The sequence below is a fragment of the Triticum aestivum genome, chromosome 2B (assembly GCF_018294505.1).
Source record: "Triticum aestivum cultivar Chinese Spring chromosome 2B, IWGSC CS RefSeq v2.1, whole genome shotgun sequence".
NCBI lineage: Eukaryota > Viridiplantae > Streptophyta > Magnoliopsida > Poales > Poaceae > Triticum > Triticum aestivum.
The window spans coordinates 530,114,294-530,133,986 of NC_057798.1; the positions used below are offsets into that span (position 1 = coordinate 530,114,294).

At 45.4% G+C, this 19,693-nt stretch overlaps 2 protein-coding genes across 2 annotated transcripts; both read left to right on the plus strand.

The window, feature by feature from the left end:
* Positions 1-758: 758 nt before the first annotated feature.
* On the plus strand, positions 759-6,064 carry LOC123045854 (U-box domain-containing protein 6). Its single transcript, XM_044469077.1, has 6 exons — positions 759-851; positions 2,152-2,226; positions 2,801-2,986; positions 3,236-3,343; positions 3,589-4,808; positions 4,992-6,064. The coding sequence occupies exons 2-6, from the start codon at positions 2,176-2,178 to the stop codon at positions 5,896-5,898; spliced, it is 2,472 nt and encodes an 823-aa protein (XP_044325012.1). The 5' UTR covers positions 759-851; positions 2,152-2,175; the 3' UTR covers positions 5,899-6,064.
* A 52-nt stretch (positions 6,065-6,116) lies between these two features.
* Positions 6,117-13,068, plus strand: LOC123045855 (protoporphyrinogen oxidase, mitochondrial). The gene is made up of 17 exons (XM_044469078.1): positions 6,117-6,454; positions 6,542-6,677; positions 6,947-7,012; positions 7,121-7,171; positions 7,260-7,316; positions 7,588-7,673; positions 7,918-7,954; positions 8,062-8,127; positions 8,278-8,318; positions 9,205-9,337; positions 10,219-10,407; positions 10,591-10,665; positions 11,612-11,738; positions 11,938-12,046; positions 12,119-12,193; positions 12,341-12,447; positions 12,665-13,068. The coding sequence occupies exons 1-17, from the start codon at positions 6,291-6,293 to the stop codon at positions 12,769-12,771; spliced, it is 1,626 nt and encodes a 541-aa protein (XP_044325013.1). The 5' UTR covers positions 6,117-6,290; the 3' UTR covers positions 12,772-13,068.
* The last annotated feature ends 6,625 nt before the right edge of the window (positions 13,069-19,693 follow it).

Genomic DNA, 19,693 nt, shown 5'->3' on the forward strand with positions numbered 1-19,693 from the left:
ATACATTTCGCGTGAAATTTAACATATTTGTTTTCAAGTTTTCAATTTTGTGAACATGTAGATATCGTTGCAATGTACTGACACTCCCCTAGTTAAATGCCAAAGGGAATGGTGTGTCTCAAGAAAAAAAAGGTAATGGAATGGTTTTCCAGCTAAAAGAAAAACGCCCTTGCGCTCACCCCTCAATCCCCTACATTCAACTCGTCAGGCGGCACCCGCCGCGCGCTGCCGGACGGCGCATCGCACCCCCGCGCCTCGCACGAACGGCCATTGCAGCAAGCAAGATGCAAACCCTCCCCCCGGCACCTTGCAATGCCCCAACCCAGAGCCCCCAAGCTGACCGCCTGGTCTGCCAGCCATCCGCGCTCGCCCCCTACCCCGGCCGCCGTGGCCGCAACCGCGCGCGCTCAGCTGTAGCCCCGCAGGCTGCGGCCGCAACCCGCCGCGCACGCCGCTGGCATGCGCAAATGGCGCAGCCTTTTCCCGCCAACCAAATCCGAACGCCGTCGGTTAGCTCTACGAGCGGGAACGGGGGCCGACGCCCTAAATTTACCCTCCGGAGCACGATGTTTCCGGAGTCCAGCGAGGATGGCAGCCTCCACCGTCCCCGCGGGGGCGCACCCGTGCTATTCGCGGTTCAACGCCACGGCCATTTTTCTCTTCTCCCCGTCCTCCTCCCATCTCTCCGTCTCGCGCCAAGTTAAGCGCCTCTGGAACAAGGGTGGGTGGGCTGGGGGGGGGGGGGGGGGGGGGGGGGGGGGGGGGAGAACCTGAAGGCAGATCAGCTGATGAAGTTGCCCTGCAATGGGGAAATTTAAGGCTCGGCTCCTTCTCCACCCTGTCTCCGTCAGGTATGGACGGTTTCGTTTCTCCCCTTTCTCCAGTTCTCAATTACACGACGATGGGGATTGGAGGAGGACGAACGCTGCTAACTGTGCAGCTTGTGCATGCGTTGCGTTCCTCATGGATTAGAGCTCCAAGCTTCGTGGTGATACTATGGAGATGTAATTCGTGTAGCCTGAATTCTACTCCTATATTTTACCACCTTATTTCTTCAATGTGGTTGAATAGACAATACAGAGCATCCTGCCTGCCATGTCAAAATCAGACATGTCGCTCATTTGCTAAAACGAAAAGGTGCGATGGCACTTAGTGTTTAGGCTGTCGAAATCAATCGTTGATGCACTTATTCTATTTTGTAGAAATATATGGAGTTTGCATGTTACAATTCAGAATCTAGATTTCTCTGCGCATTTGAACACAAACAACTCGCATCCAAGTTTAGCTCTTCGGTCCATGAAATATGCTGTCATTGCTCCAGTTTTAGTTGGCCGAACTGGCAAAAATCCCTTTTTAGACACAAAAGCACCTTGTCTTAATGGAATCCATACCAACAAGGTTGCCGGAGTTTCCATCTTACAATTTCGATTGCATAACTGCGGAGGTTAGACATCCTTTTTCTTCTTCTCTTGTTAAATTGGTTTTATTTATTATTTTCTAATTGTGTGCTAATTGTGGGTGAATCAGATGGCCATAGAACTTTTGCCACCTTCTTTTTCTGGTGCTATTTTTCATGTTGTTAGGACTGCATGCTTAATTGATGACATGTTTTTCTGTCAGGTTATGTGATCGATGCCATTTATGTAAGATATAGGCATCTTTGTTTTGTACTCCCTCCATCCCATAATCTAAGACGATTTTTGACTCTACACTAAAGGGCAACCTGGTGCATGTAGCTCCCGCTTGCGCAGGGTCCAGGGAAGGGTCCGACCACTTTGGGTCTATAGTACGCAGCCTTTCCCTACATTTCTGTAAGAGGCTGTTTCCAGGACTTGAACCCATGACCTCATGGTCACAAGGCAGCAGCTTTACCACTGCGCCAAGGCTCCCCTTCGATTTTTGACTCTACACTAAGTAAAAAAAATTCTTACATTATGGGACGGAGGGAGTATTTCTTTAAACAGAACTTGATATTTATTTTGCATTTAAGTTAGTTATACTGACTCATGGTGAGAAATTTGAGCCGTTTCCTATATATATGCCAATGCAATCAATTTGTAAACATTAAAGAATCTTTTGCCAGTTACCTATCACATATTTGTGCTGGGGATTAAGAGCAATATCATGTTCAATACATTGCTCTCTTTGCAGATGAAATTTGACTAAAAGGACGCCATGGAGAGGGTCGAGGTTGACGCGGACTTTGTTGTTGCTGGCAATTGGAAGGTAATCCGACCGATCCCCTAATTCCACCAAAAGCTATTAATTCAGCAATGGTATTGTAATCTTGCTGTTCTCTGTGGACTGTCTTTAGATATAGGAAAGCATTGAACACAGCTTCTGATCATTGGCTCCACTTCCTAGGTGCCTTGTGATGATTATGTAGTTATGTATATAAGCACTCTTGTGCTAGAAAATAAAATTGCATCCAGTAAATACCACCACCAGTTTGTATTGTACTCCCTCTGTTCACAAATATAAGATCTTTTGGATATTTCAATATGGATTACATACAGACTGAAATGGGAAAACAAGCACACTACAACGTGTCTATATACATCCGATTCATAAAAATGTTAAAACATCTTATATTTGTGAAGGAGGGAATATATGATAAGACTCTTCTGTGAGAACACTCTGATGTCACCAAACAGTAAGTTAGAAAACTGTGATAAACACTGCTGTTTTTTTCTTACATTTCCTGTCTTTGACTCTGTCATTGGAAGTACTTTGCTTATGCAATAATATGGCATATTAACATTGTAGATTCATTTGGATTGTTATTTGATTATTTGTGCAGCTACATGGTGAACTATGTAAGAAACTTTACACTATAGTTCATGAAGTTTCAATTGCCATCCCTGCCCTTGAGAGTACAAAACCTGGAAGTAATTCTGGACTTCTGGCGTTGAGCTCCTTGCGCATAGCTGTTGATAAAGCCAAGAATCTGCTTCAGTATTGCTCAGAGTGTAGCAAGCTTTACTTGGTAAATAATTTTCATTTGTATGAATATGCTTGCTCTCCATGTTTGAGAAGTAAAAGCTTATCAGACTATGTATACACGAACTGTTCTTTTACTGCACTGCTACATCATAAAATTGTTAATGCTAGTTGGACAATCTCGCTCATCAAACTTGCTGGCTGTGCTTGATGTTAGAGAACAATTTTTCTCATATTTCTGTTTCCTTTTACAGCAATGCAATGTTTTGTATTTAACATGGTTATTGTATTGCAGGCCCTAACAGCAGAATGTGTTCTTACAAAATTTGAGAAAGCAAGATGCGCTCTTTTAGAAAGTCTTCACCAGTTGGAAGAAACACTTCCAGAAGCAATTGATTCTCAGGTTTTCACTGGTCATGTACAAACGTGTTTCTAGAATTTCTACTACAGAATATAATGTTTCATCATGGACGGATTCACCATAAGCAGGGAATTATAGTTTTTTATATCATAGCATCGATTCCTCTTCACTACCTTGATGTAGTCGCTAATTGTTTTCTCATGTTTTTTTTTTTTTGCATGCGATTCTTCAGATGATATATTTTTGGCGAAACCCTTCGATAATTATTTGTTGTTGGAAAATTTCAGATCCCAGAGATTGCAAATGAGCTGGAGAATTCAGTTTTTGCTTTGGATCAGGCTGAAAAGCAAGTTGGTGATCAAGTGAAACAGATAATTCAGAATGAGAAGAAATCCAATGGATTCCTTGATGACAATGAACTTGAATTCTTTCGGCAAACTATTTTGAGAGCTGGCATTACATCATCTGCTGCAGCTCTTACTGAGAGAAGAGCACTTAGAAGGCTTCTTGAAAGAGCCCAGGCAGAAGAAGACACAAAGAAAGAATCAATAGCATCCTATCTGCTACATCTTATGAGGAAATATTCAAGTCATTTCAGGAGCGAAACAATGGATTCCATCAGCTCCCAGTGCTCAAGTCCTTCGTGCTCCTTCACTTCAATGTCCAGCTCAACTGATCTCCATGGAAATCTCGAGAAGCTCCTGCCTAGGTCTGGCTCCATCAATTTCAAGCAGATTAAAGGGCTATCAGGGAGCATGCCATTGCCACCTGAGGAACTAAGGTGTCCAATCTCTCTGCAGCTCATGTATGACCCTGTTGTTATCGCATCTGGTCAGACCTACGAGCGAGCTTGCATCGAGAAATGGTTTAACAGTGGGAATACAACCTGCCCCAAAACTCGGAAAGAGTTACCCCAGCTTTCCGTGACACCTAATTACTGCATCAAGGGTCTGATAACATCCTGGTGTGAACAAAATGGGGTTCCAGTTCCTAATGCCCCGCCAGAATCCCCAAAGCTCAAATATTTGAGGATAACATCTCTGAAGAGTAGCAAATGCGTGGTGACGAATGGTGTTAGCACGATTTTGTTCGAAGACGCAGGCGCAAAAGACACAAAAGACGACAAGTTGAACACCGACGTTGCTTTGGAGAAGTGCTCTAGTCATAATTCCAGGGAAGCAACATCTGAGACATGCGAAGAAGAGGAGGAGGTCTCTGTGGACAAGTGCTCTTTTCAGAATAACCCTGTAGAGGCTGCACCCGAGAGATGTGAACGCTGGCTGCGTGTGCTAAGCAAGGGCAGTGAGTGCATCGATGAGCAGCGTGAGGTGGTCGAGCAGGTCAGGTTCCAGTTGAAGGGTGATGATGAGCTCAGGGACTATGTGGGTGCTAATGGTATTACTGAGCCACTCACCTGCTTCCTGAAGATGGCTCTCAGCAGAGAAGACGTGCAATCTCAGGAGGTCGGAACAATGGCTCTTTTCAATCTTGCCGTCAGCAATAACAGGTAAATATCACATATAGATAATTCATTTCTGTTTTTTCTCTCCCTCAAATCAAAAAAAAAAAAAAGAATCTCCCTCAAATCACAGTATCAGAGAAAAGGCTCTTTGTAACAAGCATAGGTAGATCAGATGATGTTAGCTCAGTTCTTTGGCCTGATCATTTCAGCTCTATGTTTGCCTTGCAGGAACAAGCGGCAGCTGCTCTCAGCTGGAGTTATCCCTCTGATGGAGCAGATGATGCAGAAACCGGAGACCTGCGAGGCTGCGGTGGCGATGTACCTCAACCTCTCCTGTCTGGAGGAGGCGCAGGCCATCATCGGCTCGAGCCAAGTCATCCCTGTCCTGATCAGGTGCCTGCAAGAAGAAGGGTACCGGAGCGACACGTGCCGGCTGGACGCGCTCCTGACGCTGTACAACCTGTCCCTGCACGCGCCCAACATCCCGGCGCTCCTCTCGTCGGGCGTCGTCCACAGCATCCACACCGTCCTGGCGCCATCGTCGTCGTCGTGGACGGACCAGGCCCTGACCTTGCTGATCAACCTGGCGCTGACCTGGGCCGGGAAGAAGGAGATTGCGGCGAACCAGGCCATCGTGGGCGACATCGTGTTCATCCTGGACAACGGCGAGGCGGCGGAGCAGGAGAAGGCGGTGTCGTGCCTGTGGATGATCTGCAACGGCGACGAGGGGTGCAGCCAGACGGTGCTGCAGGAGGGCGTGATCCCGGCGCTGGTGTCCCTGACGGCGAACGGCACGGGCAAGGCCAAGGACAAGGCGCAGAAGCTGCTCCGGCTGTTCCGGGAGCAGCGGCAGCGCGAGCTGGAGCAGCAGCAGCCGCGGGTGGAGCTGCTCGAGGTGGCCAGCCAGGCCGCCGCGCAGCAGGAACAGGAGGAGGAAGAGCAGCAGCAGCAACAACAGCAGGAGGAGGCCGCGGCGGCGGCGGGGAAGACGGCGGCGTCCGAGCAGAGCAGCGAGGGCAAGAAGCCGCCGGCGCGGCTGAGCAGGTCCAAGTCCAAGCGGCTGGCCAGGGTCATCACCTGCCTCATCAAAAAGTGGACGACGCCAGGCGGCGGCGGCGACAAGTGTAAACTGTGACCCTGTAGAATGTGTGGTGGTACTGTATCGTCACATTCACCAAAAATGTGTGTGCTCGACTGCTCGTGAAGCTCCATGTGTAAAATACAACTAGCGAAATCGTACAGACGTTCAACTGCGACTGGGAGAAGAGAAGAGCTTCTTCTCCCGTCCGAGTAAAATGTAATTAGTTCTCGTGCTAGTAGTACGTACTCCTACTCCCGAAACAGCCGATGGCATTGCGAAGGCGACGACGGAGAGCAGGTGTCGTGGCATAACCAGGGCGCTGCCTCCGGTTTCGACCCACTGACTGGTCTACCCACCCTCCTACCTACTACTCCGCGGCTCCGATCGGCGACAGCGACGGAGAAAAGCGACGAGCGACTCCTCTCCCCATCCAAACCCCGAATCAAATGCTCACTTCCGCCACCGCTCCCCCCTCCTCTTCCTCCTGCTCGTCCCACGCTCCCACCCGCTTCGCCTCCGCGCGCGGGCGACGCCTCCGCCCCGTGCTCGCCATGGCCGCCTCCGACGACCCCCGCGCCAGGTCGGTCGCTGTCGTCGGCGCCGGCGTCAGGTGAGGCCACACGATTTCGCGCCGAATTCTCGGGTGGTTTTGCGCTCGCGCACGTGAAGTGTTTGACGGAATGGTTGGTCCGTGCAGTGGTCTCGTGGCGGCGTACAGGCTGAGGAAGAGCGGCGTGCGGGTCACCGTGTTCGAGGCGGAAGACCGCGCGGGAGGGAAGATACGGACCAACTCCGACGGCGGATTCCTCTGGGACGAAGGAGCCAACACCATGGTGAGCCCATTTCTGTCTGTTAACTAACTTGTGGTGCTGTGCGTCGCTGTCTCTGTATGCCACGGATTGTGGCGAATGGTGCGACCTGTCTACATTATGGCTTAGTGCTCCTTGTCGCAATTGCTTGCTACTATATATAAGAAGCATGTGTTTGTGTTTGCTGTTGGTCTCTCTTGATGGGGCATGCACTCCTCTCCTTACTAGAATTCAAAACTGAAATGGAACCTAGAAGATTAGCTGATGACATAACTTGATTCCGTTACCTGCAGACAGAAAGTGCATTGGAGGCTAGTAGACTAATCGACGATCTTGGTCTTGAGGACAGACTGCAGTATGTATGTGCCAATGCTATCTCCGAATAATTAGTTATGTTTGCATTCTGTATTGTCGTCGTAAATTGGTCCCATCAATGAATTACCTTATAAGTTCAATGCCTGTTTCAGCCTAACTCCCAGCACAAGCGTTATACTGTTAAGAATGGAGCGCCAGCACTGGTATAGGTTTTCCATGTAATCATGCATCTCCTTTTCCATTTTTCTTACTGTAGCTCACCCTTGAGTATTCTCCTTTTTGTTCCATCAGATCCCTTCAGATCCCATTGCGCTAATGAAAAGCACTGTTCTTTCTACAAAATCAAAGGTATATCCTGCTATTTAGTACTAACTACTTCAGTCTACAGTACATGTTACATGGCACACTAACCCCTTCTAAATGAGTTATTTATTGCCAGTGCCACTGATAGATTGGAATGCATATCAAATACAAACATTTTATCGATTGCTAGTGTCAATGCCCACCATGATGATGACCTGAATTAGCTGGTTTCAGTAACTAATTGACAATTTGTAGATTCTCCAGATCTTTTTCTTTCAAATTTGATTCTGCTCTAAATTCTTTCTTACCCTTGCAGTTCAAGTTATTTCTGGAACCATTTCTCTATGAAAAATCTAGCACAAGGAACTCCAAAAAAGTGTCTGACGAGCATTTGCGCGAGAGGTGAACCTTCACACTTGGTGTTTTGCATTGGTGTAGATGCCAAATGCTAACAAGATAATAAATGGTTACCTTCCGTATGAAGTTTTTAGGATTCGAGAGGCTGTCTAGTACTCTAGTGTTCCTTAAGCCTCTGCTTGCGGTTTTATGTAGGGGAAAGGCATATATAGCGCACCATGACTGTTTGTAGTATGTACTATTTGTTTAAAGGAGATAATTGAATGTCCCTGTTTTGACAACTTTACAGCGTTGGGAGTTTTTTTGAACGCCATTTTGGAAAAGAGGTGAGTTCTTTCCTTACAGATCATCAATAATTCAATCATATACAGTTAAAAGCTCTGCAGCTCATATCGTAACCAGCCATGGCTAAGAATTTCCATGTTGATTACAGGTTGTTGACTATCTTATTGATCCATTTGTAGCTGGAACAAGTGCAGGAGATCCCGAGTCATTATCTGTAAGTTACTACTGCATTATGTGCACAAACAGCATATGAGCTTTTCCATGTGATGCTTGCTTAATGTTGATAATCTAATAATTATTATTCCAGACCATATTCACCTTGTTAATTAACTGTCTGGCTTTGAGTAACAACTGTTTTTTGCAGATTCGTCATGCATTTCCAGGGTTATGGAATTTAGAAAAGAAGTAAGTTTTTACATTTTTTATTTGCTCGCAGTGATCTATTCTCACTTCTACATTTTCATTTGTTGTCTTGTCCATGTTTTTGCATTTGCTATCTGCCATGCATTTTTTTATGTTACAGCATGTATTCACATTTATTACATAATGCTGTAGAGCATTGTATCAGTTTAAGCTATGTCAAAATTCTACAAGTGAAGATGTCCTTTTAATGACATTTTCAGATATCCTTGTTTCTTGCATTGCTTTCTTGGGTCCTGCTGTTAGCTGCTTTTCTTTTTACCTGTTGGACTTCCTTGAATTGGGCATTGACGGAATGTTCACCCTTTAATACTGCTTATGTGTGCACTATCTACTTGTGTTTTCCTCTTTATTTGATATTCTGCTTTTCTCCAAATATTACTTTATTTTCTACTTTTACTGATGGAGTTGGACTAATTGGCTATGCAACAGAACTGACTTGTTTGAGAGAAATATTTCCTAATTATCCTGATAATATGCATCTTCTAGAACAAAAAATCATATTGTAATTTTCATTTAAGATAATATTTCCTAATTAGTCCAATAATATGCATCTTCCCGAAACCATATTGTACTTTTCATTTCGAGTGAAATATTTTCTAATTGGCCCGATGGTATGCATCTTTTTGAACATCAATCCATGCCTATACAAATTGCCGACATAAATTATTATAAATATAAGGGCTACAACACCATTATTCAGAATTTTTTTTGCTATCATGATAATACTAGTTTTTTTTTTCAAATGGGACTCACTATTTTTGCGGTTTCAACTTGTCATTTACACTAAAGCATGTTGTTGTCGTAAATTTGGCTAGCAACAATATTTTATTCCCAGTTATGGTGATTCATACTCCTTCAATGCTCTCAGGTATGGTTCTCTCATCGTTGGTGCCATCTTGTCAAAACTAACAGCTAAAGGTGATTCAGCAAAGAAAGGAGGCGCTTCGTCAGGAAAAGGAAGGAGCAAGCGGGCCTCATTTTCTTTTCATGGTGGTATGCAGGTATTCCTTCAATGGTGTCATGTCATTTCCTTTGTTAGTGTCAACAACATAGAAAAAAAAAACCGTGTATGTGCCCTATTAACTCCATCTGTGTTCCCTAAAAAAGGAAAAACTCCATCTGTCCCATTTGAAAGAGCTGCATTTACTTGGTCACTGAAAGAATGTTTATTTTTGTGCCATTCAAGGATGCATGTTCACTTGATGAACCAGCATCACTATTTTAAGTTTCACAAGCCAGGAATATTGCCATGTTTATATCCATCGTACAGCTTAGCGATCCATTTACACCCTGTCATGATCGTTGCTGCTTTCTGTATTGACTTGGCACAAGTTTATTAGCTTGCGGATATTAGTTAAAGCTATGTCAAACAAAAGCCCAAATATATGACCAAGTGTATGAATATGTTTAGCTACGTAGTTGTCGAGAAACAATATTGCAAGATGAGAAATAAGTCAAAGGCAGCTACGATACAAATGGGCTAACATCACAAAATAGTTGCATGGTGGAATCACACAACATTCATGGCCAGTTTAGGCCTTATCGAGCCACACTAGAGGGACGTATATGTGGATTGCCCAACCTTCTCCATCAGTTTGGACTTTTGGTTCTTCTCGTTGGTACATGAAACTTAATATGGTATCAAAGCCAAGAGGCCTTGGATTCAAGTCTCAGATTTTGCAATTTAAATGGAAATATTGCTTGCCCTCCCTCTGTCCACGTTTAGGCCTTATCGAACCACGCGTGAGAGGGGGTGTTGTAGTATATGTGGTTTGTCCAACCTTTTCCATCCATCAGTTCAGACTTTTGATTCTACTGGTTGGTGCATACTTAATATTAACATCTGTTTTTTAGAAGTCATATGTTGTTGAATGCTTTGCAGACACTAGTAGATGCTTTGCACAAGGAGGTTGGAGATAATAATGTGAAGCTTGGAACACAAGTGTTGTCATTGGCGTGTAAGTGCGATGAACTATCTGCATCAGATGGGTGGTCAATTTTTGTGGATTCAAAAGATGCTACTAGTAAGGGACTTGCAAAGAACCAGTCCTTTGATGCTGTTATAATGACAGTAAGAATCACTCATCTGCATTATTTTTCGAAGTTCATTTTATACACAATCTGGTAAATTTGCTTTCTGCCAATCTATAAAATATACTTAATATTTCTGCACTCATGCATGACTGGCTATTATAACTATTGAACGTAGGTCACAAAACCAAATTATGTACCTCTTGCATTTTCCCCTCTGCAGGCTCCACTGTCCAATGTCCAGAGGATGAGGTTCACAAAAGGCGGAGCTCCCTTTGTGCTAGACTTTCTTCCTAAGGTCAGGTTAGGATCAACAATTTAGATTAACAAATGCAATAATTGGAATGGTTGCTCTTGTAAAGAAATTGGTGCCAGGGGAAAATTGTATCATTTTTTTCAGGTCTATCACTACAAGAGCCATATTGCTGGGTTTTTTTTTCCATGGACAGGGGTGCGTGGAAGCTAACTATCCACGTGCCAGAACCATGACTTGGTTTCGATATCTTATGGGTTTCAACTCTAGCTTACCCAACTTGTTTGGGACTGAAAGGCTTTGTTGTTGCTGTTTGTTGTTGCTTGTACATTTGAATATACACGATTCATTCTCGTACCTTGTCACGAATGGATCTATGAAAATAGTAGTAGTTCAGTGATACGGTCTATTTCAGAAGGCGGCCAGACTAACTGTATTTATTATTAATGCATGAAAAAGTAACTCTACGAAAACAGTAGTAGATCAGTGATATGGTCTATTTCAGTATTCAGTGCTTTTGCTAGCACTTTAAGTAACTCCTGTTTCTGGACAAATGAGTGACACATATTTTGGAAATATATTGGTAATTAAGAATATAAGCTAGACATACCCTACTCTGTTTTACTGCCATGAATACATAATTGAAATTAAGATAGTTATATTGCTTCTCCATCATGAAAGGATTCCTTGCTTCCTGAATTTATATGATTTCAAGACAATGACATAATGGAATCACATTTCCACTATTAAGATGCTCTGTTGTACCAGTACCAGTATCGCTATTATTTATATTTTTCTTGATATATATGCACTTGGAGATCAAATCACTACACCGTAGTAAGTGTTGTTAGAGCCTACGAGTTATTGTATCACAACATCACATTTATGACGATGTTTCGTTCTTTCTTTCTTTTTTGTAAAGATGTGTGACTGATGTCGTGTCATAAAATACACGGGCTTCTTATAACTTCAATCCATATTTAATTTGTAGGTGGATTATCTGCCATTGTCCCTCATGGTAACAGCATTTAAGAAGGAAGACGTCAAAAGACCCCTGGAAGGATTTGGGGTCTTGATACCCTTTAAGGAACAACAAAAACATGGTTTGAAAACGCTTGGTAGGTTCCTCAGCTTTATACTTGAACTGTTTCAATTTACAGAAGTACCATTGCACTCAGTTCGGTACACAAAACAATCTTGTTTTACCAGTTTTCGTGTACTCGTGATTTGTCTATTCTGATTTTATATTGCTTCATACTACATCTTTTTTCCTAGAACATAGCCTCATTTATACGTGCGTGACTGTCTCTTGTATAGGAACTCTCTTCTCCTCTATGATGTTCCCAGATCGAGCTCCTAATGACCAGTACTTGTTTACGACATTCATTGGGGGAAGCCACAATAGAGATCTCGCTGCTGCTCCAACGTAAAAACCTTTTGATATTGTATTATGCTCCTTTTCTTAAGCACATTATTCCAATTTTTTTTACTTCTGCAGGGCTACCTTGAAACAATTTGTGACATCTGACCTTACAAAGCTACTGGGGGTAGAGGGGCAGCCAACTTTTGTGAAGTAAGTATTCAAGCATATCGGCCTATATGCTTTCCCTTCCTGTGCTTGTGTTGTGGTTTGCCATCTTCTAGGGAATTTCAGAATGTGCACAATTTGTTTCACTGTCTCATGCTCATGTAATTTATTAGTATTTCTTATGTTACTCAGACATATACATTGGAGAGATGCTTTTCCTTTGTATGGCCATGATTATGATTCGGCACTGGAAGCTATAGGAAAGATGGAAAGTGATCTTCCAGGGTTCTTCTATGCAGGCAAGTCAATAAAGCTACCATACTTTTGTTACTTCTCATGAAAATTTATGGTGCTCCTTGGTCTGCTGGAAATGAAGCTCTAACAAAAGAATGCATGTATAACATCTGAAAGCAGTCTTGTCGGAAATTTGTAGAGCAATCAAACCAGAAATAGTAATCCCACCAAGTGATGACACTTAGATGTTAAACTTATAACTTTAACTTTGATGTCTTGTAGGAAATAACAAGGATGGGTTGGCTGTTGGAAATGTCATAGCTTCAGGAAGTAACACAGCGGACCTTGTGATCTCATACCTTGAGTCAGGCATCAAGCAAGCTAGTTAATATCGACAGTGTCTGACCTATCTTCTAGCATTGGCAGACGATATTTCTCACACTATGTTAGATTTAAAACGATAGCAGTGGTTGGCAATCATGTTAGATTTAAAACGATAGCAGTGGTTGGCAATCTCTTTATAAGCTTAAGCATTAACCAGGCATCCAGTATTCAAGCTGTGTAAAGATGGGCAAGGACAAGGAGTGCAAAATAATTCTGAACGCCTGAACTGTTCTTGGTTGTTCTGCACAGTAACCATTGACATATATACCTGCTTTGACAATAAAACTGAATTTCTTGAGATGTTATGCCATGTATAATCTGAGCAGTTGGATTAGCCTCCCAAGCTGCATGATGCTCAAGGGTTTTCTTTGTGCTCACACTTCTGTTAGGTTACAATGTTCCTTGCACGGTCACACAGGGTGCCTCTCACGCTCCGAACAATAACGATCTGTGCGTTGCAGTGGCCATCAAGCCATGGAATTATTTGCCTGCCATTTTGCATTTTGCTGTTTAATACTCCCTCCGTAAAGAAATATAAGAGCGTCTAGATCACTACTAGTAATCTAAACTAAACTCTCTTATATTTCTTTACTGAGGGAGTAGTACTGTAGAACGTACACCACCTCTAGGACATCAACAGACAGTTCTGACTGACACACTTGGGTGTTGTCTTGTTCAACTATCTTGGGATAGGCAAGCGAAGTCTTCCTGGTGATTCATCTTTACCACTACTGCTACTTAGTACTCCCTCCGTCCGGAAATACTTGTCATCAAAATGAATGGAAGGGGATGTATGTAGATGTATTTTAGTTTTAGATACATCCCTTTTTGACCATTTTGATGACAAGTATTTTCGGACGGAGGGAATACTACCTTTATGCTGTAAGAGGCACAGTTCAGCATGCCAACTGACTGAAGGTCTGTAGGTTGAATCGAAACTGGCAGTCCTGTGAGAATCCGGGCAAAAGATATCCTTGTACGGGATGCGTGCTTCACTTGCACCGTGCATAATTATGTTCCTCCCTTTTATCTTTGGCCGGTTGGCCATCTTTTGACGTCTAGGGTAGTGCTCCATAATTACCATGATCCACAGGATTACATATGATGCTTCAAGCTTAGGTTTGGATCATACTCCTATATATGTGGTGCACATCATTGTTCTCGTCTGAAAAGAGTACGTTCACCTCCGTAGACATGCAATGCAAGTCGAGGTTGTGTAGTGGTGCAGCTCCCTAGAATCAAGGAGGCATTACAGTAGATGATAGAGATGAGTTGGAATGGAAGGGTGCGTTGGGGCCAAGATTTTGGTTCCCGGAACTGATATTTGGTTGTGCAGTCTTGACAGCCCGAACTAGGAGTACTAATGGCTCCTGCGACCCAGCGCCCGCGGCCGGCGGCGCCGCCTTGATCTCCTCCCTCCGGCCGCCATTTCGAGCGCCGAGGCCAGATCCGGGCTAGTCTCCGCGTCCTTTTTCGGCTGCGCTCCTTCTCCCCTCCAGGCACTCAAGGTGCTGCCCATGGCGCTCGCGTCCGCGTCGTCATCTCCGACTCCGTCGGCCGCCTCAACTGCTGCCGCCGCGATGGCCGCGGCTGCTCTTGCCTTCCGCAAGGCCGCCCCCACAGCTGGTGGTCGCTTGTCCCGCGCCGGCATTGGACTCCCGCCGAGGCCGAGTGTGGCTGCATCTCCGGCGGCGCATCCTCCCCTGCCCGGCGTTGCCGCAATGTCCAGCCTGGGCGTAGCGTGTGCTGCTCCAGATCCCCGTGCCCCTGGTCTGATGGATGGCGGGCTTGGGTGTCTCCCTTCCTGCACCGTGCAGTCAACCCCGACCCCGACTGCTGCTGTGGGCGTGCCGTCCCTGTCTACTGCCGGCGCTGCTATGTCGTTCTTGGGCCCTGCGGAAGCCCCGCCGTCATCACCGGCTGCTACTGCTGAAGCGCCGTTCACGACTGCTGCTGGCTGTGCTACATCGCCCACCACTGCCGTGGAAGTGACGCCGTCATCAACACCTGCCGGCACTGCACCGAGTCTGGACCCGGAGCGATCTGTTTCGTGGAGCTCCCTTACCGACGACGAAGAAGACGAGGATGATGATGAAATAGCCCTGCGGACGCCGCCACCGGCTGCCAAATCCTCAGCTCCGGCTACTCGGTCGGGTGTGACGTGTGGTGCGGATGCGTGCGGAGATTGGCAGGAGGTGCTGTCGCGGCGCAACATGCAACGTCTGGATTCTCTGGTCCCTGCATTGGCTCCCCGTCCTGTCCCTGCTTGGCTTTGGGGTAGATGTTGCAGATGCCTCCTTCTTGGTCATCGTACAGCGGTTTGTCGAGATCCTTTTAGGTGTTCTCGGTGCCTTGAGAATGGTCATCGAACGCGTGAGTGCCGCAATGCCTGGCGTCCCCTCAGCTTTTTGGGAAGCCCTACCATGTCACCGTTGCCACGCCTTCCCGGGCACCAACAAGCTCTAGCTCCTCGCAAGGTCCAGAAAGAAGCCTCGCACCTCTCGAAGACATTTTGCCATGATTCTTGGGCATCGATCGTTGCTGGTCCTACTGGTTCTATGGCCTCGGCGGATTTCCCAGTGCGACCTGCCTTGGAGCACCAGGCCAAGCTGCTGCGCTCTGAGCTCCTTGGTATGACTTCCCTCTAGCTTCAGGAGACGGTTCAGCCTCTGCGTGATGTCATTGACTCCATGCAAGGTTGGATGTTGCGGATGGAGACCTTCATGGTCCGTGTTGAGGCTGCACTTGGTGAGCGCTCCATGGCGCCACCTGTGTTGCGGTCTGATCATGCATTGCGTCCTTTGGTTGTGCCTGTTGACAACTTCGAGGTCGAGTTGGGTGCCGAGCTTCATGGTCGTTTCTCCCCTCGTGCTAGAGGCCATTCGCCGTCGTCAGCCTCCGAGGGACTGGGCAATGATGTGGTTGTGACTCCAGTGCTGCAGATTATGCCTGAGTTGTGGGAGTTGTGTGAGGGCTCGGTTCTGCCTCTGTCCGTCGAACATCTGAATGTAACCCCCCCCCCCCCCCCCCCCCCCCCCCGAGATCTCGATTGTGGCTTTACCGCCATCATCACCCTTGGAGTCTAGCCAGATACCTGATGCCAAGGGGTGTGGTGATTTGGACGTTGCAGTCTCTGCCATTCTGTTGTCTGCGACCATCGAGCATGTGATGCCTGTGAGTGACATGTCCACTGAGCCAAGTGTGGTTGCACATACTTCAAATCCAGATGCTCTGTTCGCAAAAGAACTTTGTGACTTGCTCGCCAGTGTGGAGGTGGCTAAACCTGGTTTGGGTAGGTCGATAGCTTGCCTTCTGACGGGGACGCCAATAAGAGGCAAACAAAAGAAGGTGGGAAAAGGCAAGAGTGGCGCCATAGGCAAGGCGTCTCTGGCTGCTTGATGGACAATCTTCAGTCTCTCAGCCGTCCTCTTGGATTGGGTCATCGTTGTGGGTTGGAAGGTGTTTGATGTCTTATGTCGAGGTGTTCTTGTCGGGGTCACATGGCATAGTGGCAATGTCGAGGTTTGTGGATGTTGCGTAATCGGAGAGTCTGGCGACGGGCACATGTGCGATTGTGGTTTTTTTGCCATGTGAGTAGTTTTTCCGTCCTTCGTTTGTATTGGTTTTCGCCCGGTTTTCCGTTAATTAACTGGGCAATTCTCTTCTTCTTAATTAATTGATGAGGCAAAACTTTTGTCTCCGTTTTAAAAAAATAATAATATTTGGTTGTGCTTAGTGCAAGTGAGAGAGAGAGAAAAGGCAGTTGCTTCCTTTGGAACTTTAGGGCACAAGAAAGCATGAGTAGGGCACTCCTTGGAGCCTTTATGTCCTTCGCTGCACTTTTCTTCTTGGGCACATCCTCCCGTATTGTATGAGCATGGCGGCCACTGACCATAAAGGAGATAGATAACAAAAGCAAAAGGTTCGGTGTTGCCCTTAAAGAATTCCATGTCTGGAGGACTGGATATATAGCTTGACCACCTTATCCGTGAAGCGCTTCCCAGTGTTTTATGTTCCTTGTCTGAAATAGAAGTGGTGCATTTCCCCCTTTTTTAAGTGGTGCATTTTAGCTTGACATGCATGCGTGCACATTTTGCACCGGCAGCGACACGGTTTTCCTGCTCATGCTGACGCAAAGACGCCGATGGATTCAGGCAGCTATACATTTTTCTTAAACTCAGATCTCACCTAATGCCGTCCATGGCCTGGATTTCGGCCGGGCGCCAAATGGTTTCCTTGGGCCTATCACATGTTTTGAGACAAAACAGGGAGCGTCATACAAGGACTAAAAGCAATCTTGCCTACCAAGCCTAGGCTTTATTTAACGCCAACCTTTGATTTGTTCAACGCATGGCATGGACGGGGACTCCCAAGAGCCGATCAAGCCAAAGGCTAGGGCCATTAACCAAAAGGATCTTGACAGGAGCTGAGCTTGCTAGCGCGCCGTCTCGAACATGGCAAGTGGGTGACGACAGACGCAGTTTTAGCTATATATGTGTGCACTTGTAATGGCAATGCACCATGATTGGTTTTGGGATGCGTGGATTGTGGAGATATATATCCTCCTTGGCCACATGGCCACTGGGTAATCTACTAATCTAGCGCCGAAAAATACACATAACCCTAGCTGAAAGCCTACCGAGCGCCGATGCTATATCACATTACGGTGGCACTTAGCAGGCTAGCTCGTGACAAGAGGATAATGCCTTTGAACTGTCCCTAATTAACACATATGTGCTCGAGGACTAACAGTTCTTGTTTTGTTGGTACATGCATGGCTTGGTAGTTGTTGGATCGAAGCGTTGTCGTAGTTGAAGATTTCACTATTTTCTCGTCTAGCCCTTGTCCTGTGCGTCGAACTGTGGATATGCATCAGTTGGCTGCATGTGTGCTGCGCATCGCTCCTGGCCAAGTCCTGATACAATAGTCTGAAAACACGCCATCATCCATGCGGTGGACGTGAAGAGGAACTGGTCACCGGTAGAAACAGTCGTCTTCAGCTAGCGGCACAAGGTAAAGCTCTCGGTTCACGTAATCGTGGCGTCTAGACATCTTAGTAAAAAAAATTGAAACATTAACAAACATATATTTTTAAAGGAAGATTACCCCTGGTCTCTGCATCCGACAGATGCATGCGGCTATTTTATTAAAAAGTGCCACCAAAAAATAAAATCTACAGAGTACAACTCGCAAACGGAGCAAAAGAAAATAAAATATCAAAAGGAAGTAAAGCCACAACCGACATATAAACAGGACGAGATGACTAAACGATTATCCTATTATTGGATCGTCATCCAAATCGGTTGAAAAAAATACCCTGCGCTACCATCTCCCAACGGTTACATCCAGTAGCCAAATGCTGCCTGGAGTCCATAGAAGTGAGTAATGACCACGTACGGATCCAGGCCGTAGCTCTGAAGACGACCTGCAAGAAATTCAAAATATTTTATCTGTTAAAGATCATATCGTTCCTGCAGTTTCATATAGCCCACAGTAATGCACATATTTCTATCCAAATACGTGCCGCAATGACCGATTCCACTCCGGTTAGCCACGTCCGAAATAACGTGTCAATGCTGTCTGGAGGGGTTATATTAAAGGCTATATGAATGGTGCGCCAAAGAAGCTTCGCGAGAGGGCAATCAATAAAAAGGTGTTGTATTGTTTCATCTTGGTCACAAAAACAACAACGTGCACTCCCTATCCATCTTCGCCTAAGCAAATTATCCTTGGTAAGGATCACTTGCTTGTGGACAAACCACATGAAGATTTTAATTCGCAAGAGAACCTTAATTTTTTAAATATGAACCGATCTTGGGATTGGGCCAGAATTGATTAGATCCAAGTACATAGATTTGGCAGTAAACACCCCGCTTCCAGTTAACTTCCAATGGAAAGAATCAGGCTGGTCAGAGAGTTGAACATCCATCAACCTCCGCACAATGTAGCCAGGAATTCCAACGCTCCCCGACTAAGGACCTCCTGAATTGGATATTTAAAGGAACCGCGTGTAATATTATAGCCACGTAATCCTCCATACGTTGCACAATATTATACGAGGTGGGATATTGTAAGGCTAGCGGCGTCTCCCCTAACCACGTGTCCTCTCAAAAATTTGCACAATAAACGCAGTTTCATGTAAGACAACAACTCCTTCCAGGATGTGTCTCCCAGGAATGAAGGCCGTTTGACTCGGTTGCACCACCGAGTGGTCAATCTGTGTCAATCTATTGGTGCCAACTTACGTGAAAAATTTGAAGCTCACATTCAAAAGACATTGGCGTAAACTGTCAATATGAACTGCTCCTTCTTTCTTGGGCAACAATCTTATCGTTCCAAAGTTAAGATGAAAGAGTTGTAAGTGGCCATTAAAAAAATCATGGAACATGGGTAGAAGGTCTCCCTTTATGATATGCCAACATTTTTTTTACAGAATTCCGCAGGGAATCCATCTGGTCTCGGTGCCTTATTTAGTTTCATTTGCGATATCGCGTCGAACATCTCTTTCTCAGAACATGGTGCAGATAAAATCTCATTTTCATCTGACCGAGCTGAGGAATATCCTCAACTACGAGCTCATCAAGGGACCCATCGTTGTCCATAGAAGGCCCAAAGAGTTGTTTATAATAATTCATATAGCTTGAGGTTCTCATGTCCTACCATCATCCCTTCATCCTGCTCGAGCTGGATGATTTTTCTTTTTCATGTGTTTGCCATTTGTAATTATGTGAAAAAATTAAGTATTGTCGTCTCCTTGGACAACTTTGACAACCTTAGCACGCAAGGCTCACTTCATTTCTTCTTCTCTATGAAGAGTATGAAGTTTTTGTTCGGCCTCAGATTTTGCGGCTTGCTCGGTCACGTTGAGCAGGTTAGATTCCGCTTTGAGATCTAAGTTTCAATCAATTGGACTAGTCTTTCTTAACA